This window comes from Takifugu flavidus, chromosome 13 (genome assembly GCF_003711565.1).
Source record: "Takifugu flavidus isolate HTHZ2018 chromosome 13, ASM371156v2, whole genome shotgun sequence".
NCBI classification, from domain to species: domain Eukaryota; kingdom Metazoa; phylum Chordata; class Actinopteri; order Tetraodontiformes; family Tetraodontidae; genus Takifugu; species Takifugu flavidus.
The window spans coordinates 3,501,632-3,522,315 of NC_079532.1; the positions used below are offsets into that span (position 1 = coordinate 3,501,632).

Here is a 20,684-nt window from a genome sequence, read left to right on the forward strand (position 1 = left end):
TTACTTAAGTCAAGATTGTGTCTTCTTTTGCTGTGATTGCTTTGCTTGGATAAAATATCTTTCAATATTGTCTGACGTCTACTCTGTCTTGTCTTGTATATAGTTTCAATATAAATAAAGTCGGGGGGAAACATATCGTAAACACATCAGCGCATGCGCGGAAATGATAAAAAGCAAATCGAGTTCCGGGTGCAGATCAGGCATTGCCATGGTGTGTAACAGGGAGCATTTAGTAGGATGGAGCTGCCAGAAACTTTCAGGAAACCTTTGGAATATATTTCTCGGAACGTTTTATTCGACCAAGCTCGCCCTTTTATTCCAGAGAATGACACGTTAATGCCACATGGTAATTGAATTCAGAACGCAAGCTAATGAGCAAATTAGCATTAGCAGCGAAGGAGGCAGCTGGACTGAGCTGTTAAAAAAGGATTGTTTACAGTGGTTGTTCATATTTCTCTTGTACACCCAGTTCATGTGTCCCACGCTGTCCTATTTTTCTTACAGATAAGCGTGTTCATTCTAGCCTCAAGCTCCAGATGTCTTTGTACTTTAACACATGGTTCTTCCCCTTTTGGTGGATTAGTGAAAGTGTAATGCTTCATGTAAAGGTAAAGATGAAAACATGCAGAGAATGATGCTGTTTTGATTAATGAGACTTGTGTTGGGTAAACCGGACTATGCAAAATGCGCCTAATGCCCAACTGATTCGAAACTGGGCGTTTTATGCAATACGGTTAGTTTGATTGCATCCTGTTAAAGCAAAAAAAACGGTAGCTGTTATTCAAAATCTTTGAATTTATGCTGGTTTTATAGAGTGCGTTTTATAAATAATGATTAAAAACAATGTTAATTTCTCTACCAAAGTTGACATATACAGAAGTTTTTATTTTATATACTGAGCAATACAATTCTCGAACCCTCACATGGTCTTTAAAAATCCGTTTAAACTGGTCTTAACTATTCTTAGGATTTAGAGTTTGGTGTAATTATCTAATTGTCTCTTGTTTTACCAGTATCCTGCTTTGTCCGACCCCTATAAATTCATCCTCATCACCATCCTCGTCCTGATGACCCTGATTGAGACGATCAGACTCTTTCTCGGTTATTCTGGGAACCTGCAAGAGAAGGTGTTGCGTCACTCACACAAACAGTTATCTTATGTGAGCATTAATAGTATATTTATCATTCTTTATGGAGACTATAGTAAATCTACACTCGGCTATATTACATAAATATGTATTTAACTATTGACCAAAGCAAAACAGTTTGGGATGCTTTATATTTTGGCACTTAGTAGCAGCTAACTTTGCTCCAACATGGATTTTTAAAACATGAAAATTATTTCACATAATATAGGTGTTAACTATAACTGTAGACTTGATTATTTATTCTATCTGTATTGAAGGTGCCAGAGCTGGCTGGATTTTGGTTGCTGACCATCCTTCAGCTTGTAATCATCCTGTTCCAGCTGTTCTATGAAGCTTTTATCATTCAGCCTCTGGAGAGGGGTGTCCACATCGTTCTTGCCTTATTCATACTCACACAGGTATGTCATTGAAAAACACTGCTTTATTTTTACCATCACTTATAAACATTGTCATTGAATTGATGCAGACTTTTCAGGCGTAATCTTTTTTTCCTGGGATTTTTTCAGACCTTCTTTGGTTTCGTGGCTCTCCGGGAAATAGTCAGACACACACAAAGCCAGTTCCGCCTCCGACAGTTTGAGTTTTAACATCCCTGCTTCACATTGGATCAGGCATTTCTCCAAGAGGGTTTATTCTCATTTTGTATATTAAAACTTCATAAGCATTTTCTTATTTTTCTTTCTGACTAAAAGCTGGGATATAATCTTCACTGTAAAGATGTATACAACACAAGTCTAGCAAATGTGATGCCGCATAAGATTAAGGGTTTTTGTATTTTTTTAAGTATCTTTGTGCCACAGGTGGCAGGATGTTTTGTTCTGCCATCCAGAGTCTGTTATAGATGCTGACAACAAAGTACATTTGCATAATATGTTCTTTGAGAAGATGAGTATGCGAGTGAAACTATTTATTTTTTTATATTATTGATGCTGTATTTGGTGCAGTTGTACTTTAATATTGTTGCTCTCACTAAAGTGTACTTATGTATCGTTTATTAGCCAGTAAAGACTTTGTGTTGATTTTGTGTAATTTGATAATCCAAGTCTTGGGGTCTGTAATTCTTTCTTCAGCATGGTCACTCAGACATGATAATTATTTCCATCTGATCATAAATGTAGAGGTTTTTTTTTTTTAAAATCACAATCCATCTTTTTATCCTTAAAGAAGCGTGTGATCCCCTGATTATCGGTCGTGTCCTACAGTAGCGCTGGCTGTGAGGCTCTTCTGCCTGACGGTGCTTGTGGAGCAGTCATAGCTAGATGTTCTCGTCCAGACTGGTGACGCCTGCCGCGATTACCCTGAAGCTGATTCAGTGTGACACTCCGAGGATGCACCATCTTGTCCAGGACTGAAGGCTTTAACACCGGCAATAAGACGTTGACGCACCCTTTGTCCTTACACAGGCTGGGGGATATTCAAAAGAGGGGGGAATGAGACAAACTCAAAAAGCAAAATATTGAGGGTTTTTTAAGTGCATGGAATCATCATGAGGAACTAACAGAGCTGCTCTTGGGGGCCGGCTCCTCAGCACAGGCACAAACAGGCTGGTGTGTGATTTTGATTCAGTGAGACCTGCAGAATCTTTCTCCTGCTCTTTGTCATTAAGTTTGGTCTTGATTGTGGGCGAGTCCTCAAGCGAGTAATGTTCAAAGACCCCTGATGTGTTTCTGTCTCCGAGACGACGCTGCATGCCGAATTTGTCAGTGGTTAAAGCGGACAGCAGGCACTTTGTTGGAATCATCTTCAAGGACATGGGTGAGCTGTAAAGGAAGGGTCACGGTGAGGACACATGAAAGGATCTGTTCAGCTATAAGTGAGAGACTTAATTACCTGTGAGGGTCTGTTAGGGCAGGGGCCTGACCTGAAATCAGCAGATAAGGAAGAATTAGACTGAGTTTCTGTGAGAACTGTTTTGTGAAAATTCAGTTTAACAACAAACCCCTGCAGTTTTTGTGGGAGGTGAAGGAGTGTTGGAGGCTGGGAAGCTGCCGCTGCTGACTGGCTCGAATGAATTTTGCGGACGGTGGAAGGGGCGCGCTCAGGTGCTGCATCTGACCGGAGCATCTGCTTCTTGACTCCACACCTCGGTCATCTGTCCATATTTACCAGTCAAAAAGGAAAATGATCAACCTTAGCCTGAGTTTTAGATTACACTGGAGAGTGTGGGAATAATTCCTACAAGGCAAAATAAAATAGAACCTCTACATGCTGTCTTCATTTCCTCCAAACAGCTGCCCTAAAAGAAAGGAATCACAAAAAACTTGTGGACTTTCACTAACAAAGACTAGCTAAGTTACAGACATACAACGCCATAAAACACACTTTGTATTGAAAAACACTTTTACCGCAATAATGAATATTTCTTTTGATCGATAGTTTGGCAAACTGTGTTTCTTCAATACGACCGAAGCTTCCTCATTGGACTGTTTTGAAGTTCAGTCTGGACATTTGAAAAAAATCTGGATGTTCCTTACCTTGTTCATTGCTGGCTTGCAGCCCCGCCACAGTGTCACCTGACTGACATCACCACGTTGAGTGGTGTGCAGGTTACCTGCACGTACCTTCACATACAGACAGAAATGTCAAGAGAAACAGTTCAAAGGTGTGCCTTTAAACTATTTTTCAGGGTTTTTTACATTATACCTGGGAGTTTTTACCACTTCTTATTCCAGTCTTCTGATGGATTCTCTCAGGGTTGTCAAGGTGACTGCTGGATTCCTGCAACGTCTGTTCATTTGCAATCAGTCATGGTTAAATTACACCAGGCGATCAGCATGTGTGTAACAACAGAGCTCTTACTGCACTGTTGAAGTTGCTCTGCAGAGCTGTCGGCTGTGTGGTGCTCCTCAGCCTCTCTGGTCGAAGCCGGTTCCTCTCTTTAAAAGTCCTCAAGCGCTTCTTTTTCTTCTTCAGAGTTTGCTGTTCAGCATAAGAGTCAAATTGATCATCCACAGACAAAAACTTCTAATAAATCTAATGGGATATGAACATAATTAAACAGGTCGATCCAAGGGTAGAAATGAATGAGCTTACATTCGACTGTTGTTGCTTCAGTAAATGAACTGGTAATCCATTAGAATCTGAGCTATTGGAACCACTGGTGCTGAAGAAGCAGTAATGGTCCAAGTTGATTAAAAACACATTGCATTCCCACCACAGTGTGGGTAATAATCCATGTAAATGATTGTATTACCTGGTTTCCACATCAGAAACAGTGACTCCAGATCCTACATCTATGCCTAGCTTCTCTCTGACCTGCTTCTGCATCAAAACTTTCAGTTCTGCCAGACAGTATTTGATCTGAAACAAGAGGAAACTCATAGATAAAACACCCTTTTCTTCCTTTAAGGGAATTGTATTAAGCAGTAGAGGTCTTGTTTCAACCCTACCTTTGTTGGATCAGGGTCACAGTAGTCCAGCAGGGTGTCACAGAAATAAAAGCCAATGGACTTCAGGTCCCGAGTGGTAAAATGACTTCCTTTTCTGTCACCTGTCATTCGGAGTGACAAAGCCTGATGTAGCAGACACTGACTGGTAAATCTGCACGCAGGTAAAGCCCCAAACTTACCCAAAGTCGATCCTCCAAAGCTGGCTTCCATAGTGTAGCTGTTTTTGACGCCAAGTCTCCACATGGTGATGCGCCCCGTTCCTTCCTTGCTCTTTTGCACCCGGAACTTACAACTCTTAAAGGAGAACTAAGATGGATGGTGTTGTAGATAATAATTTCCAAAGAATCAACAATAACCTCATGATGAACACATGTACAACTGCAAAATCTCTACCTTGTTGTTGGCATTCTTGCTCATCATTAGAGGAAATACTCTTTCTTGGAGCTTCAGCGCATTATCTCCTGGGCTGTTGCAACCATACATGAATACGTTGTTTTTACGGTTGTGGCCATGAAAGTCACAGTACAGAACAACGTCTGTCTCATTCACCAGCCTGGAAAGCACCAAGCACATCAGGAAACTCAATAAAAACAGATTAAAACCCGCTTGCTGCAAACATAAATGAAGGTTTGCACACCTGCAAGCATTCAACCTTACCTTTCCACCATGTTCCTGGTGTGCCACACGGTGGGAAAGGAATCCCTGAGCCTTGTCTTGTAATTCCTGTTGAGGTCTCTGCCTGCCAAAGAGCAGCGGTAATTACCCACAATCACACCATCAGGATTCAGCATGGGCACCACCTAAATGAGAATAAAATGAATAAATAAAATGAATGAATAAAAATGCAAAATTAATAAATCTCCTGGAAGCACCTTTCATCAAACAGCTGCTTTTTTAGGTAACTTTCCTCACCTTGAAAACAAAAGTGTCTCTGAGTAGCCGGGCATCGTCTGACTCTCCCAGCAGGAATTCTAGAAACCCTTCCATCATCCAAGACCCATTGGTCTCTCCGGGGTGCACTCTGGCCGTCACCACCACGGCCCTCTTGGTCTTATCCTCCACTACACTGCTCCCCCGTGACGTCACCGTCAACACATACACGGCATTCCCAGCAAGGCTGTGACACAGCACACGCAGCATACAGTAGGACGTGATCGCTGGGTTGGAAGCGACACCCCTGAGGTAACGCTGCAGGTGTGAGTAGGTGTAGGGGTAACAGTGGGCCAGGTAGCACGTGTCTGAGTCATACGGGAACTGGACAGTCCAGGTGAGGGAGTGCAAGGTCACCGTGTCACTGCTTTTGCCCTTAGAGTTCCATAAAGAGAAGATTTTTTTTAACAATCAACACGCGCTGCCGTGCAACAGCAGGTTCATCTACCTGATTGCAGCTGCGGAAGTATCTGATGTTGGAACCAGTGCGTCGCCATCCGACACTTGTTTCTTTGGCTGCCCTCTCAGAATAGAGGAGTGGTCTCATTCCCACAGAATACAAGCTGCTGCTCTTCATCAAGTTGACGATTGTGAAGCAGTAGTTTGCTCCAGCCTTCATGTTCCGGACCCTGAAGTAAAACCACTGTGTGTGTTTTGCAGTGTACATGTCAGGGCGCAGGGTGAGCTCATACTCATAAAGACCCCTACAAGAGAAGAAAAATGAGAAGCAGAGAGTCAGAAATGGAGCAGAAGTAAGAAAAAATAATGGTTTTCTTCTTTTAGACCACTGCATAGACATCAGTTCAAGTCCCACCCCAAAATGGATGAGCCTCAGGGGCGAACCTTGCCTTCGCCTATATGCATCTGGGAATATAATGGCTGACAAATAAAACTGATACATTAGTATATAAAACGTACACTTGCACAGCCTTCAGAAGGTTCCCGCTTTCAAAACGAGACTCAAACTGGAGTGTTGAGTCTGCTTCACCGATAAAAGTGGCGTTCCTTATGGGACCTCTGCTTCCGCCGATGCGCGAGCAGGTGAAATGGGGATATTTTGTGGCTTAAAAGAGTGGAAACAAAAGTTCCAGAAGTTACAAAAGAAATTATTTTGTTCATTTTGATGCTGTAATGTGTTGTATAATTAGGCTCCGTGTGTCAGAATTTACTATGGTCAACACAATACACCACTTTCCCCTTCTCCTCCCCAGCTGGCATGGATGCCTTCTCCAATCCAGTGGGCTGATAGAAAGGTTCTGGTTCGGATGGATCCCACTCTGGAACACAGGGTTCCTTTATATTAAAGTAAATTTATCTTTTTTTCTTTTACTGAGGCTGGTGGTTTTGCTTAAAATACTGAATTACCTATATGATGGATGGCATCACTGATGACCTCACACTCTACGGGCCAGCGAGGGCGGATGATGGACTGGAAGTTTATCAGGTCCAGTGGTGCCTTGAGACTCACAACAGGCCGACCAGCATCAAAGTTGATGAGCAGCTGCCTGGTCCGCAGCATTTTATTTAGATTTATAGATACTGAGAAAACAACAATCGCTGTCATATATACATACACACGCCTGCTATCTAAAAGACATTAGTGACCTAAATATGTTGCTCCTGATTGATGCTATTACCTTGCTTTTCTTAATTCATAATGATCTTATGTGACAGAGGCGATCAGATACACAGGAGTTAAACATATCTATGCATTATGATCCCCCACTCCTCAGCAACAGCTAAACTACTATGCATATACGTATTACCTCAGTTACGACTACTTACATAGTTTCCTCTCCCCTGAACTCTCATCTTTTTCTGTGTTGGAGTCGCTTGTGTCTGACTGGTTCAAATGGCGACGATCGAACCAGTTCCTGAGAGCAGAGGTGGTCGCGTCTGGGGATTTTTTTGCCTGATTGGGAATACAGTGCATTGCTCATGAATACTTTATCCTCATCAGGAAACCAAGGAGATGTGTTTGATCAGCCACAGAATCCCATATTTGGCCTTGAATGTAAATTGTAACAACAGAACAGATCATTTTCTTTTAGAAATTTGAATTTTGTCACAAACTTGTTATGCAATATACAGATGTTACTAATGGGTAACTTTAGATAAATAACATTATAATTATAATGGTATATAAACCTCTGATTCTGACAAATTTACAGAACTTTAATGAAGAATCACTGCTTTATATTATGGGGGAAAGAGCCCTTACAAACAAAACGCAGCCGGTCCTCTCATAGTACTTTGTAAATCCCTCTAACTGTATATATAAAAGAGTCATGATTATTAAAACTTACGTGTGAGGTGCTGTGATTGTGATTTCTCAAAGACATCTCGTTTGCTAAATCACAAATTCTTCAAAATGCACTTAACATGTAGAAACGTCCAAAATATAGATTAGCGTTTTTTCTGCGCTGCTCTGCAGTTGACCACCTTACTATATACAGCGTCAGTTTACATGTAAATCCACTATTTATCTAACAATAATAAGGCATTTTCTCATTAAAGTTGTCTCACGAAGTCACATTAATTTCCATAAAAAGTTTTGTTTCAAAGTATATTTTAAAATTGGTGGCAAAATTAGCGGCTAGCATAGCGCGAGATGAACTCTCCCGGAAATGATCAGTGGAAGCGCGAGATGTTGCCAGGGGAACGTCTCACCAACACATCCGTTGCCAAGGGCAACCCCGTATCAGCAATATACAGCTTTGGCATCATTGATGAAATAAATAAGTGCAAAAGACAGCAAAATACGAGAGAAAAGCCCTGCTAATAGTTAAATGTAATATCATGCAGACAAACTCGATTATTTATAAAGCATGTTGCATTGTTGTTCAACCCTATCATTATTATACAGCATAAACTGGCCCTGACCGTATATTAAATAAATGTAACATCTGTAACAAATAGAAAGACCAATACTTCACTAAATAGAGGCAGAAGTGAGGGTGAAGCATGACAAAATTACAAACAAGTTTAATTTGTGAAAAAAATTTAATAACTTATTTACAAAATGTACAATGTCTTTCGTCCCTTCTCCAAAAACAATTCCTGAACCCGTTTTTTGTATGTACACAATTGTAAAAATGGTCAGTAAAACAGACGGTCCCTCACAACGAAGCGTTGGTCAATGTTTGCGAGGCCCATACAAAAATGTTGGTGAGTCGGCGAATGTCAGACATTTGGCACATTTACAGACTACAAAAGCCACAAAATGACACTCAAACTCGCTTCATAAAAAACAAAAACATTTTTAAAAAAAAAAATCCCCAAAAAGTACACTGATCTGATCCATCTTTGGAGTGAAGTTTAAAAAAAAAATGCCAGGAAACTAAGAGGACATGCCAGAAATCACGTGTTCATCTTTCGCCGCTTTATTCGTTCTCGCCAATCTTCAGGTAGTGCTTCAAAGTTGGCATTCTTTGAAGCCTTTCCTCTGTCAACACAAACAAATATCATTTTAAGCCAAAGAGTTAAATAAAACAGCATGGCTTCATTGCTACGTAATACGAAGACAAACTTACGTGAGGATCTGCTGATGCTTCCAGTCTTCGATGCTCCTCTTGTTCAGCTGATCTCTGTCCTCGTCACTGGAGCTGGATTTCTCTTCTTCGTCTAATTCCTTCTGAATGCTCTGCCACTTCTTCACGAGGGATGGCATTTTAATTTTTGCCTTCTTCGACTAAAAGACAGAGAGGTCAAAAGAATTTGAACCCTGCAGTGTTAAATTTGAGCAGCGAATCAGGACCACCACTGACCTTATCCTTCTTTACTTTCTTGGTCTTGTCTGTAGGAGGCATTTTGGGAGGAGCGGGTTCAGCAGGGGGCTGGGGAGGAGGCAGTGGGGGCTGAGGAGGTAAAGCTGGGACCGGTGGAGGAGGTGGTTCACAAGGGACCAATGGGGCAGCTACAGCCGGTATGCCCCAGTAAGCAGCTGCTGTCATAAGAGAAGCTTCAGAAAGAGGAAAACCTTTGCGCATGAATATGGAATAATAAAACCACCAGAACTTAAGATTTCAATGAAGAGATTGTTTTACCTGCATTGAGAGCAGACTGAGTGTAGAGAATGGGGCTGCTGCCAATGATAGCTTTGTTCTGCTGACCGGATTTCTGACGTTTCTGACCCTTCGCCAAGGGGACCCATGCCTCCAGAAGCTGCAGAGTGGATAAAAAAGGAGAAGAAAAAGAATTAACAGGGTATTATTAGTGTTGAAAATTAACAGAGAATCATTCACACAAGAATAAATAATAAAAATGCAGAAGAAGCCTGAACTCCCGTACATTTGTCCCAATGGCGCCTGGGGGTAAAGCGGGCCTTGTGCCGGCATCTTCCTCCGTCCCTGGAGCTGGTGGCTCTGTGTCATTATCATCATCCATCTCCATCTCCACTTCCATTATCTCCTCATCGCTTTCTGGAAGAGGGGGTGGAGGAGGTGGGGAGTCTGGGGGGAGCGGCGGAGGCGGGGGGGCGCAGGGAGGTGGAGGAGGGCTGTCAGGAAGAGGAGGCTGAGATGGGGACCAGAGGGACGATGTGGCTGGCAGAGGAGGCGCTGCTGGGGCTAAGGAAAGAGAAAATGTATAAAAGACAGCATTAAATCCTGCCATGCCTGACAACATAGCAGTTTTGGCAACATTAATAATAAAGGAAACTGACCTGTTGCTACAGCCGCAGACATGGGTGTTTTTGGGTCAGACTGGTCTGGCGTCTGTGTCTCGGTACCCTCGCTGCTCTTTGTATCCTCGCAATTTTCCTCCTTGGTTGGAAACTCCCACTGGGAAGCCCCGGTCCGATCGTTCACATAGAAATATCGCCTGTGCTCTCTAAAAAGTGGCACAACAGAGATAGAAGGCAAGAGTCTCAACAGCTGGTGCACAACCTGGGTTTAGTTTCATTGCACCCTGGGACAATTGGGCAAAAGAATGGAGGTAATGGGCACAGGGCAGGGTTTTGCTTCTTGGTATGGATGGCAATTTCATCCATCCCAAAATGGGGCCAGATTCAGGTGTGGTTATGGATGTGGATAAGGAACCCACCTTGTTCTCATAAAACACAAAGAATTAAAAACATCTCAAGGTCCTGAAAGTAGTAATCAGCAGCTCACACCATGGTTGTCATATTTGAACTAACTAAGACAACCATTCCCAACCAGTCACAGGAAAACACCAGAGGAAACAGCACCAGAGATCAAAAAAATCACAATACTCGTCTGGATTTAAATCAGAAATTAATTTTTCAAAAAATATAAACATGAAGACATGAAATAGAGTAGGTCTGACCTGCTGGATTCCCGTCATTGCTCCATCTTCACCTTTAATTTGATGCGTGACACTTCCCTCTTCCAAGGCGTCACAGTCACCATTGTATTCTGGGAGGGTTCAGTCCTGTAAAGTGCAAAGCTCTCCCACAAAACCTACCATAGCCCCCGTATTCCACTGACCGTACCCATAAGAGTCTACAAGGTGCCCTCACAACAAAGGGCTTTAGAGTCCGAGTTCTAGTACCGGAGTAGCAGGTTTATTTAACAGGAAGCAGGCTGGCCCAGACTGGATGCTCCCGTACCAACACGTGCAAAGCAGAGTGCTAGGGCATCTGAAGAGTCTGGGAAGTATTTTGATCCTCTCGGACTCGTTAAGCTTCTCCCCCAGTCATGTTACAAGGTCTGCAACTTTGGAATTGTGGGGGTTGTAGTCACATGGTAAGACTTTTGGGGGACGCGGGTGTTTAGAGATGTGAAAGGTAAGGAGCGCGTACCTGTCCCAGTGGCAGGACCAGCCTTTAGGGGTGGCGTTAAGTTCGTAATATTTTATGTGTTCAGCAGCTTCTTGCAGCCGTCGGCGCAGATAGATTCCATCTAGTGCTCCTTCCCTCCAATCAGCGATCCGAGTCTGGATAGAGAAAAAGAGACAATTAGAAGACCAAAGGGTGGAAGGGACAAAGACAAAAGAGACATGAGTAATTACAGTGAGATTCAAGCTGTGATAGATTGTTGAGGGGGATTTTAAATATTTCATACTACCATGTCTGTGTGTAAAATGGAATGTAACAAAACTGAGCATTTTAATATTTTAAAAGTCTTAGCTAGAATAGCTACAGTTGGAGGCAGAGCATTTCTCAGAATGAGCCGTCAGGTCTTTACCTCTGTTTGTAGCAGAAGCAGCTGAAAGTTTGAGACGGCTTTTTTGTTGATTCCCAGGAACTCCATCTTGCTGATCAAGGTGTTTGCCAGTTGTCCAATCTGAAACTGTAGGTGTTTACCATGAAAACAAATCCAAATCTTAGCCAATACCCATGTTACAGGCAGAACATTGCTGTACCTTCAGCTCGGGTGTTTCCACTTTGACGTCAGCCATTTCCACCTCTTCTTTAACCACAGGCTTTGACACGGTTTTCTCCTCCGAGCTCTCAATTTCCCCCTCTCCGATGGTCTCGGAGGTCTTAGAATTTGCTAAAAAACGAGCCACAGAAATAAGTAAGAGAATGGTACTTTCACCAAGTTCTATCAAGTAAACCACATTCTTGGGCTCACCGGTTTCGGTGTTGTCCACCAGGTCTGAGCTGCGACTATTAGAATCGGGGCTGGCGACACTGGGGAAAATAGTCTTCCACCTGTTTTTCTTCAGCAGAACACCACGAGGACCAGAAGCTTCTTGGCTTGTCTCAGAGGAAGGACTGGACCCTCCGGCGCTTCCATCGCCCTCCTCTAGTGCTCGCAGCTCTGCCTGAGAAACAGGAAATAAATATATTCCAACAATTAGCATTGAAAGAAAATGCCTGACTAAAATACAACCGTAATAACCCTAGTTGTAATTAGAGTGTACCTTCTTCCTCTCTAGTGCCAGTTCCAAATCCATCGTATCCTCTTCGGCCTCTTCTTCAGCCTGTGACGTCTCTCCAGACAGCTTCTTAGTGTTCAGACTTTTCTGAGGGGCAGGGTCCGCGTTCAGGTCTGGTAGATCGGCGGCAGGCGTTTCAGTGGGTCCGACACCTTCACCATCAGAATCTACACTCTTTTCTGGCTCGTCCAAACTTTTAATGAGCCCTTTTCTCCATTTTTCTTCTGCTTCTTTCACTTCAGATGGTATCAGAGGACCGAGCAGTGATGCAGCCACGCCCTGGCGCTCCTCTTCTTCACTTGTGAGGCCCACAACACTCTCGGTTAATTCCTTTTTAGATGTGAGAGAAAATAATTACAATTAAGAACCACTTAACAGTGCACCACATTCACATATGCTGGGAATTTACCTTTGTTTTGTTCTCTTTCACCGTTGGCAGGCTGGCAGTGGAGGCAGCAACAGTTTCCTCAGTTTGATAACCCGCGTGTGCTGTGCCATTGCCATTGACACTGGTGCTAAAAAAAATGACAAAGGTTCTATTATTCCTCACATGACTATACATGGCGTGAGTTGTGCAAAAAAAAAAATCTGTCCATTTGTTTCTCCCACCTGTTGGTGTACTGTCCCAGACTTTGCACCTGATTGGCTAAATAGTGCGGCAGCTCCCAGGAGACCTCATTGGTCAGCGTGTTCCAATAGTAGTAGCAGCCAGAGTTCTCATCCCACACCTCCTGCCAGTCTCCCATCTCTACATCAACTGTGAGAAAACACAGTACCAGTAGAGGTTTCATTCAGAGGGTTTATTGTGTTCTAAATCTTTACAAAACATTCCAAAATATTTACACAAGGCTGCAATGAGGTAACCCACTATTACCCATTTACTACCCATTCTTAAAAATGTGCAAGAAAGTGTCTTGTGAACTTTTTACCAATTACCAAAATAATGGAATTTTGGTGTCTTTAGCGTGTCTTTTACATAAGGACTAATATGCAACAGCTTTGTTAAAGTGAACAGTGGAGACCCTAAAATGAAGGTCTTACAGTAGATGGAGAAATGTATGCAGATTTTAAAAATAGTGCTCTTACCTGTAGCTAATGAGTACTGAGTATTGTACTCAAACTCTGTGCTTTGTTGCTTCTGTTCTTCACTGGTAGCTGACTTGCTATTACTCTGAGGTTTGAGGGAGTCGGTTGGTGGCAGTGAAGATTGAGACGGTGTCTGATCTGTACCAGGCTGAGTGGTGATTGCATCGATTTCCTGTGGTGGATACAACATTGGCAGAAACATTTTATTGCATATATTTGTCTCCGGTCCTAAGAATGACCCTCATGGTGCTTAGGAATAATTGCATGTAAGAAAGCATTCTTAATCGACACTGTAAACATCATTATGTTGAATAAATTGATCTTTTGTTAGCCTTATTGTAAACACGTGAAATGTTCAAAACTGCAGCCAAGTTCAACAAGAAAGTCTATTAAAAAGGTACTGAAAATTATACTCACAGCCATAAAATTGGCCAGTGTGCTGTCAATGTCGGCTGACTGGTTGTGTTGGGAATTTGTAGCCGAGGTGCGGACATTCCCAGATTCCTCTTCATCACTATCTTCATAGGCTCCAAGCAAGGATAGCCCCTCTACAAGGGAAGACAAAGAAGAGAATGTTTCCCAATTCATTGAAAATTCAGTGAGTGGGGCAGGTGGAGGCAGACCATTTACCTGTAGCTTTGACTGCTGGAGTCTTCATATTTGGGCGCATTTGTTTGACACTTTTGTTGCCGTCACCTTCTTGTTCATCTGGGAGGAAAGTAAGAAAGACTTTGATTAGGATTCCAGAAGTAAAAGCAATCTGACCTACGGTAATGTTAACTTCAATGAGTGTTTTTCTTCTGATAAGAAATAAACACAAGAAACGGACTAAAGTACCATTCACAATGTTGTTCCGTTACGTTTCACATATCTCAATCAGTCAATGAGTCCTAAAACGTGAAGGTAAAGTTATGCTAACAATGACCACTAGCACGCTATTTACTAGCATGGTAACAACCTGATAGTTTTAAAGGAGGATTTAAAAACTACATAATCCACCACAAATGCTTTAAATGGCTTATAAAGTGTATTGGCGACATTTAGTCGTACAAGATGTTATAAATACTTTGTTACTATATTTGCGGGAATGATTCTGATGCGATTATTTATACGTTAGCATTTAGCTAATGCGAGGCTAATAACCTACCATCCGATCCAGATAGCGGCTCATCGCGTTCACCGGCATTTCCACTTCGAAGCCCAGGAGGCGAAAGCTGTAGGATCGTTCTCCGACCGGCCGCTGCCCCGGCGAGACGACTTTTTTTCCCCATCAATGTTGATCTAGCCGACGGCCTCGCTACTTGCCCGTGGTAATTGCGGCAACTCTTTACACTAGCACAGGAAGTAGTTTAACTTCCGGTTCATAAGTTCATGTTTTGGCCGTCTAACCGGGTTGGTAGCTAATGTCACTTCACAGCTCGTACACTCACCAATACAGCAAAGCAGGACAAAGTTTATCTTTTACCAGTGACATTCTGCTTTTGTCGATTACCTCACCTGTTTCGTGGATCAATTAAGCGTTTACTGGTTTGATAAACTGAAACTTGTACCTTCGTGAAATCTGGAAAAAGCGAAGATAAGCAATTACACGGTTGAAGACTGGAGCCACCCACCGATGTCGTATGAACATAAAGAGGACCCGCCACACTGGCAGCAGTCATCAAGGCTGGAGGGGGAAACAACTGCCCAAACCAGGACCGCTAGGAAAACCACAGGCTCGGTTGGATCGCACACTATTATGGGTACGATGGGGCCGGTTCTGCATTGGCTGCACGATGTGGCAGCCGTGACGCTCCTCAGAGCGCGGCGGACATTATTCCAGGCTGCAATCCTTCTGTGTATCCTGGTTTTGCTACTTTGGGTCTCAGTCTTTCTGTATGGAAGCTTCTACTACTCCTACATGCCCACCGTGAGTTTCTCCACCCCCGTGCACTTCTACTACACGTCTGATTGCGATGCTTCAGAGTCAGCACTTTGTTCCTTCCCCATAGCCAACATCTCTTTCATGAAGAACGACAGGGATCAGGTGATGGCCTACGGGCAGCCTTATAGAATATCATTGGAGCTGGAGTTGCCAGAGTCACCAGTGAATGAACATCTTGGTATGTTTATGGTCAAGTTCTCTGCTTATACCAAAGGTGGGGCGACGGTGTCGTCCGTAGGGCGATCCACCATGCTGCACTATCGCTCCAGCCTTCTGCAGACTCTGGCCACTTTGGTGTTCTCTCCGTTCCTTCTGACTGGGATGGCTGAACAGAAGCAGCTTATAGAAGTTGAGCTCTACTCAGACTACAAGGCTAATACCTATCAGCCGACTGTCGGCGCAGTCATTGAGATCCAGTCCAAACGGGTTCAGATCTACTCGTCTCAACTCCGCATCCACGCTTACTTCACCGGTATAAGATATGTCCTGTACAACTTCCCTCTCACGTCTGCGGTGATCGGCGTGGCCACCAATTTTGCTTTCCTTAGTGTCATTGTGCTCTTCAGCTACCTGCAGTTCATATGGGGTGGGCTCTGGCCTCCAGATCAGGTGAGAGTCAGAGTAATGATGGGAGACAACACCCGCATCCAGCAGAGGAAAGAGGAGGCTCGGAAGCGTATGGAGAAGGAGAACTCTCAGAAGGACCTATGTTCTCCCAAAGTGATCGGAGCTATGAACGAGCCGTCAGATGTCCATGGAAGTGAAGCAGAGCCCGAGCCCGCATCCAAGGAACCCACGATGACCTCGGATACATCTGGAGGTGTAAGTCAGGATGCGCCTTGTGACTCTGTGACCCCCGTGGAGACAAACAGCTCTGAGGGGTTAAATGGATGCCAGACGCCTCAGCCGGATGAGACGTGCCTGCGACAGAGACCTGGGCCGTGGATGAGCCTCTGAATCTGTCGCAATCTGTCCCGTTTTGATTGATACATCTGTAAGTCCAGGCCTAAGTACAAATGCATGATAGTCTAATGTGCGTTGTTTTAGCAAACCAGCTACGAATCGAGTATTTATTGTCTCGCATGGGGAACTCTTAACCTCACCAAAGCACCGTTCCATTTCTTTTGTTCTTATCGTCTGTTTATGGTTATCTCTGTCCCATCTTGAGGTTTCTTTTTATGGATGCACACTCAGCAGGAGGAGGGACAGCATTCCATTCTGAATCAGTGGTTTCATCAGTATTACCTGCTGCTTTTAGAATTTAGAACCTAACCATCAACACGCCCGGAGTTGCTTCACGTGTTGGGCTTTTCACGTCATGGCCAGCCTGCATAATCTGATGTCAACCGAGTAAATGGGCTTTATTACAGTTCAGTCACAAGTTGAACCGATTCTGTCTTCAAATGTAGCTTCAATGTTCCTTAAAACGCACTCTTCCAGAATTTCTGCATCTCTAAAGGATTTCAGTTTTAGCCTTGTGACGCTAACCGCATCTACTGTGTAAGAAAAGTGTCTTTGTTTTTAATAACTTTTAAAAAGATATATATAGAATATATAGACATAATGGGTCCAGTTTGAGGGGAATGAAGACGCTTCTTCATCACTGAATGAGAGATGTCTTGTGTGTGACGGGGGATTTCACAGCTACGGCTCATTCACTCCAATCATCTGTGCACGCCACGCTTGAGCCTCGTAGAAACTATTTATTATGCTTTTCACAGAAAAACAGAACAGATGCAGCAGAGTAGACCTGAGGTCACTAAAGGCCGTTTAGCAAAGCTGATGTTTGTATTCACGATGGGTTAAAATAAAGATGAATCGGAGACGTTACTGCTTTAGTTATGATAGAGAAGTGAAAGTGATGGAGGAAAAGATTCAGTTATTTATGCATGTAAATGCACCAGAGGCTCTAACCGCAAGTGTTATTTAGCGACACAGTTGTATTTATTTTCTTCCTATCTATGTGGACTTCTGTCTGAAACAATAAAGCACCTTCTGCTGACATTTTGTGCCAATAAGCTGCGTCATTTCAGTAATCACAGATCAATAAAAAGGAATGGAATCCTCCGCCTGCATGGTTGAACGGATGTATTTCACAATCCACTGTGACAAAAAGAGCATCACTGTATGCATGCATGCTATTTAACTTTTCGAATTATTAATGAATGTGAAAATCAAGACAATAATCACTTTTTCCTGAAGTAATTAGACGGCAGGGCTGCAGTTACAGAGCAGAGCTGAGCGCACTGAGGCCCATTAGCAGTCTTAATTCTGCCAGATGAATTATACATTGGGCTGAATAAGAAATGCACTAATTGACTCTCACCATCCATTACTGGTATTAAAAACCTCACTGTATTTAACCTCAGCAGGGAGGGATTGGTGTCCAAAGTCCCCTCTTCTGCAACATAATGTGAGAAAACCCCAACATATGTCCCAGACAACAAACCCATTATTGTTGTTTACATCCAGAATGAAATCCAAAATTCCAAAACAAAAGCAAATGGGTCACCAGTTATACTGCTTTTAACACTTCTGACAAATTCTTTGGTGCAAGGAAATGAAATCTTTCTTCTTTTTTTTTAAAAAAAGGTCATACATTCTGTTGCTTTAATATTGTATAAACATACTGTAAACACAAACATCTACTGTCTCATTCCAAATTCGGAGGCTGTGAGCCTTCCTGTGAACGTGCATTCATAACCTACTTAATATGTCGGGTTTCGCTGCTGTAATACGCCAAAGCAATCTGTTGTGGAGGTCACGGCTGTGTCCTGTCAACGTCGAGGGGGATGCAGGAGAGTTAGCATTGTAGCCCTAGCAAGAATGTCTCAGCGTGTGCCCAGGATGCAGACCAACCCTTAAACCTTGACCATCATCTCCTGTTTCCAGTCTTCTCCTCTACATATGTTGCTCCTCCCCCTCCCCAGGGAGAGCGTCCGCGACCTCCGCTGTAGCCTCACCGGCTGCCTTTGTCCCGTCGTCCTCCTGCTCGTCGTCTGAGCTGTCCGCCCAGCGCCCGACTCTCCTGACTCCCTCTCCCACCGCCGGGGCGTTGACGCAGGGGTTGTGGTCGTAGATGACCAGCTTCAGCCCCTGCATGTGGCACAGAGCTGGGAAGTGGCGTATCCTGTTCCGATCCACATCGATGACAGCCAATAGGTGCATATCCAGCAGGACCGGAGGAAACTCTGCCAGCTGGTTCCCAGCAAGCCAGATGCTCCTCAGCTCTTCCAGCTGGCTCAGCTCTCTCGGTAAACTCTGTATCTGGTTGTAACCGAGGTGAAGCGTCTTCAGATTAGAGAGCTCGCAAACAACTTTAGGGAAACTGAGGAAGCAATTGGTCTCCAGCCACAGCGTACTGAGTTCCTTGAGGTCTCGAAGTTCTCCAGGGAGGCGCCAAAGCCTGTTGCTACCCAGGTAAAGGATACTGAGCTGGGGCAGGCGACAGACAGCCACAGGTAGTTCCTCGAAGCAGTTGAAGTCCAGGGCCAGGAGCTGCAGCTTCCTCAAGCCCTGGAGTTCAGCCGGTAACCTGCTGAGGTTGTTGTTGCTCAGGTAGAGCTTCACCAGCTCGTCGAAGACACAGGCGGCCACAGGCAGCCGGCGCAGCTGCCGGCCGCTCAGGTCAAGGGTCCGGTCCAGCGGCATGTCCTCCAGGTCCCCCACCAAGAAGCGCTGGCAGCGCTCCGAGGGGACAAAGGCGATGATGCCTCGCACGGCGTTACCCATCCTGGCTGACTGGCTCTGACACGCGCAGGCCGCCGGCCCTCTTCATCAGTTTGCGGGCTGAGAGGGGATGTTGGTCTCGTTGAGGAAATTGAATGGCGTCCCATTAAACGAATGCTGCTCCACCGCCCATCGGGGATTATTGATCTTGAGCAAATGGGAAAAGCAAGGAAGTTTGTTGCACGTTAAGGCTGTAGAAATGATGTTGACTTCAACATCAGCGTATAAAGATGATTTGACAATGGCAGGATTTCCACGCTGAATAACAGGTTAAAAGATAAATAAAAGCTCCGCCGGCGACATGAAAACACAGTAAACATACGTACTCTCCCATGTGTTCCCAGGGCTCTGTGCATCTTCTACAGTTAGATTTTTGCCTCCTAATGAGCTGGACGTGCCGTCCCGGCAGATATTCCCCAGTGCAGTCCTCTCACTGTACCATGAGCTGTGCCCTGACTTTCATGGTGATAGCAACAGCTAGAGCTGCTCTCTCCTCCCTTTTTGTGCCTCCCCCCCCCCCACCTAAACCCTCCTCCGAGATGACAGAGATGGGAGAGAGAGGCGCGGGAAGGGCCCAGGTGCTGAGTGCCAGAAGGGCAACGAAATGCACGATTAACCTGGCTCTGCATCTATTTTTTGGGATTTAAATCTCCACAAAGGGAACTATGTGGTTACTGCTGTCGCCCGGGGTCTGGCTGACCACATTCTAGCGCTCTTTTTGACTGGACTTTATCATAGCCCATGATGGGGTGGGGGGGCGTTCAGTCTAAATGTATCTTAGCCTCTCTACCTGCTCGAGGTGCGAACTGTTCGGCCTATCTCGCATTCCTTCATTAGAACTATTTTCCAGCCAGATAAAGCTGAGAAGGTATTTCATTTTCCACTCCGTGACAGGTCGCCTTCTGCACTTGTCCTTATCTGCTGACTGCTGTGGGGCCTCAGCCGGGTCAAGAACGTGGAAACATGCTGCTTCAATGCCACGGTCGATGCTGTGAAACAGAAAGAAAGGCAACAGCGGTGATTGCAGGAGCTACTTATTCCTAACACAGGAATAAAACTTGTCGTTATTTTATGGTGGAAAATATATGTGCTGTATTTTTTTTGCAAAATCAGCCAGAAGAGTTTCGGTGAATACCAGGGAGCCACATCTTCCCCACATTTTCTGCCTCTGCTCTGTGAGGGCTGCAGAACCGGGTCATCCCATGAGTCTTTGCTTTGTCGCTGGCTGCAGCGCTCCGGCACACCAGCGTAGTCTGGAAGTTATGGCTGCTGGCCAGCACGTTTTCAAGTCCAAATAGCCAAAGGTTGACATTTTCTGTGTGTATATATTATAATCTGGAGTATCTGGTTTCTGTGATTGTGCTTTTGTTCCCTCCGCCAAGGGAGGAGCATATACGACAGCTGGGGTTTGTTAGTAAAATAACCCAAAATGATATGAAAGGGTTTTCATGAACTTTTCAGGAAAGGTTAATAATGGACCAAGGAACAGATGATTACATTTTGGCAAAGTCATGGATTCTGGAAAGACTTTGATCTTCCTAAAGCATCCACCTATGTTATGTAACCTTGTATTACTACTGCCTATATACTATGTACAATATGTGGGGAAATTACTAGGCAGAAGTATACGCTCTC

The 20,684-nt window shown here is 44.2% G+C and overlaps 5 protein-coding genes across 9 annotated transcripts; 2 read left to right on the forward strand and 3 right to left on the reverse strand.

Moving 5' to 3' along the window:
- Positions 1 to 167: 167 nt before the first annotated feature.
- On the forward strand, positions 168 to 2,190 carry tmem17 (transmembrane protein 17). Of its 2 annotated transcripts, none has more exons than XM_057050811.1 (5): positions 168 to 346; positions 505 to 608; positions 1,014 to 1,160; positions 1,406 to 1,546; positions 1,655 to 2,190. In XM_057050811.1, the coding sequence occupies exons 1-5, from the start codon at positions 238 to 240 to the stop codon at positions 1,733 to 1,735; spliced, it is 582 nt and encodes a 193-aa protein (XP_056906791.1). In that variant the 5' UTR covers positions 168 to 237; the 3' UTR covers positions 1,736 to 2,190. The 2 variants fall into 2 exon arrangements, with proteins under 2 accessions (XP_056906791.1, XP_056906792.1); XM_057050812.1 differs by having other exon boundaries at positions 1,014 to 1,127.
- agbl2 (AGBL carboxypeptidase 2) lies at positions 1,831 to 8,200 on the reverse strand. 2 transcript variants are annotated; one of them, XM_057050801.1, is made up of 21 exons: positions 7,774 to 8,200; positions 7,253 to 7,379; positions 6,833 to 7,006; positions 6,637 to 6,744; positions 6,386 to 6,530; positions 5,916 to 6,171; positions 5,450 to 5,842; positions 5,195 to 5,337; positions 4,931 to 5,090; positions 4,717 to 4,831; positions 4,538 to 4,638; positions 4,342 to 4,448; positions 4,182 to 4,251; positions 3,948 to 4,067; positions 3,792 to 3,875; positions 3,623 to 3,709; positions 3,348 to 3,384; positions 3,088 to 3,240; positions 2,979 to 3,009; positions 2,648 to 2,908; positions 1,831 to 2,552 (listed from the first exon to the last, which is right to left on the reverse strand). In XM_057050801.1, exons 1-21 carry the CDS (start codon positions 7,807 to 7,809, stop codon positions 2,345 to 2,347), a joined length of 2,916 nt encoding a protein of 971 aa, XP_056906781.1. In that variant the 5' UTR covers positions 7,810 to 8,200; the 3' UTR covers positions 1,831 to 2,344. The 2 variants fall into 2 exon arrangements, with proteins under 2 accessions (XP_056906781.1, XP_056906780.1); XM_057050800.1 differs by having other exon boundaries at positions 4,717 to 4,843; positions 7,774 to 8,199.
- A 251-nt stretch (positions 8,201 to 8,451) lies between these two features.
- On the reverse strand, positions 8,452 to 14,756 carry fnbp4 (formin binding protein 4). 3 transcript variants are annotated; one of them, XM_057050804.1, is made up of 17 exons: positions 14,544 to 14,756; positions 14,027 to 14,104; positions 13,814 to 13,944; positions 13,397 to 13,568; positions 12,920 to 13,067; positions 12,720 to 12,825; positions 12,296 to 12,640; positions 12,004 to 12,196; positions 11,792 to 11,922; positions 11,614 to 11,718; positions 11,229 to 11,362; positions 10,131 to 10,297; positions 9,758 to 10,035; positions 9,514 to 9,631; positions 9,235 to 9,410; positions 9,001 to 9,158; positions 8,452 to 8,912 (listed from the first exon to the last, which is right to left on the reverse strand). In XM_057050804.1, exons 1-17 carry the CDS (start codon positions 14,665 to 14,667, stop codon positions 8,828 to 8,830), a joined length of 2,649 nt encoding a protein of 882 aa, XP_056906784.1. In that variant the 5' UTR covers positions 14,668 to 14,756; the 3' UTR covers positions 8,452 to 8,827. The 3 variants fall into 3 exon arrangements, with proteins under 3 accessions (XP_056906784.1, XP_056906783.1, XP_056906782.1); XM_057050803.1 differs by having other exon boundaries at positions 9,235 to 9,413; XM_057050802.1 differs by having other exon boundaries at positions 9,235 to 9,428.
- An 18-nt stretch (positions 14,757 to 14,774) lies between these two features.
- LOC130535667 (seipin-like) lies at positions 14,775 to 17,322 on the forward strand. Its single transcript, XM_057050808.1, has one exon. It carries the CDS (start codon positions 15,012 to 15,014, stop codon positions 16,275 to 16,277), a length of 1,266 nt encoding a protein of 421 aa, XP_056906788.1. The 5' UTR covers positions 14,775 to 15,011; the 3' UTR covers positions 16,278 to 17,322.
- Positions 17,323 to 17,395: 73 nt separating this feature from the next.
- Positions 17,396 to 19,780, reverse strand: lrrc10 (leucine rich repeat containing 10). Its single transcript, XM_057050809.1, has 2 exons — positions 19,376 to 19,780; positions 17,396 to 19,196 (listed from the first exon to the last, which is right to left on the reverse strand). Exon 2 carries the CDS (start codon positions 19,050 to 19,052, stop codon positions 18,222 to 18,224), a length of 831 nt encoding a protein of 276 aa, XP_056906789.1. The 5' UTR covers positions 19,053 to 19,196; positions 19,376 to 19,780; the 3' UTR covers positions 17,396 to 18,221.
- Between the last annotated feature and the right edge of the window lie 904 nt (positions 19,781 to 20,684).

Excerpts from the sequence above, each read along its gene's own strand:
- fnbp4 (XM_057050802.1), bottom strand. The coding sequence starts at position 14,667 with ATGGGGAAAAAAAGTCGTCTCGCCGGGGCAGCGGCCGGTCGGAGAACG. Across the intron at positions 12,826-12,919 it reads CTGGGACAGTACACCAACAG|CACCAGTGTCAATGGCAATG; the intron begins GTGGGAGAAACA and ends CATTTTTTTTAG. Across the intron at positions 9,159-9,234 it reads AGAAAGTAAAGAAGGATAAG|TCGAAGAAGGCAAAAATTAA; the intron begins GTCAGTGGTGGT and ends TCTGTCTTTTAG.
- tmem17 (XM_057050811.1), top strand. The coding sequence starts at position 238 with ATGGAGCTGCCAGAAACTTTCAGGAAACCTTTGGAATATATTTCTCGG. Across the intron at positions 347-504 it reads TGACACGTTAATGCCACATG|ATAAGCGTGTTCATTCTAGC; the intron begins GTAATTGAATTC and ends TTTTTCTTACAG. Across the intron at positions 609-1,013 it reads GTGTAATGCTTCATGTAAAG|TATCCTGCTTTGTCCGACCC; the intron begins GTAAAGATGAAA and ends TTGTTTTACCAG.
- agbl2 (XM_057050800.1), bottom strand. The coding sequence starts at position 7,809 with ATGTCTTTGAGAAATCACAATCACAGCACCTCACAC. Across the intron at positions 6,531-6,636 it reads GGTGTATTGTGTTGACCATA|CCACAAAATATCCCCATTTC; the intron begins GTAAATTCTGAC and ends CACTCTTTTAAG. Across the intron at positions 4,449-4,537 it reads GTGACCCTGATCCAACAAAG|ATCAAATACTGTCTGGCAGA; the intron begins GTAGGGTTGAAA and ends CTCTTGTTTCAG.
- lrrc10 (XM_057050809.1), bottom strand. The coding sequence starts at position 19,052 with ATGGGTAACGCCGTGCGAGGCATCATCGCCTTTGTCCCCTCGGAGCGC.
- LOC130535667 (XM_057050808.1), top strand. The coding sequence starts at position 15,012 with ATGTCGTATGAACATAAAGAGGACCCGCCACACTGGCAGCAGTCATCA.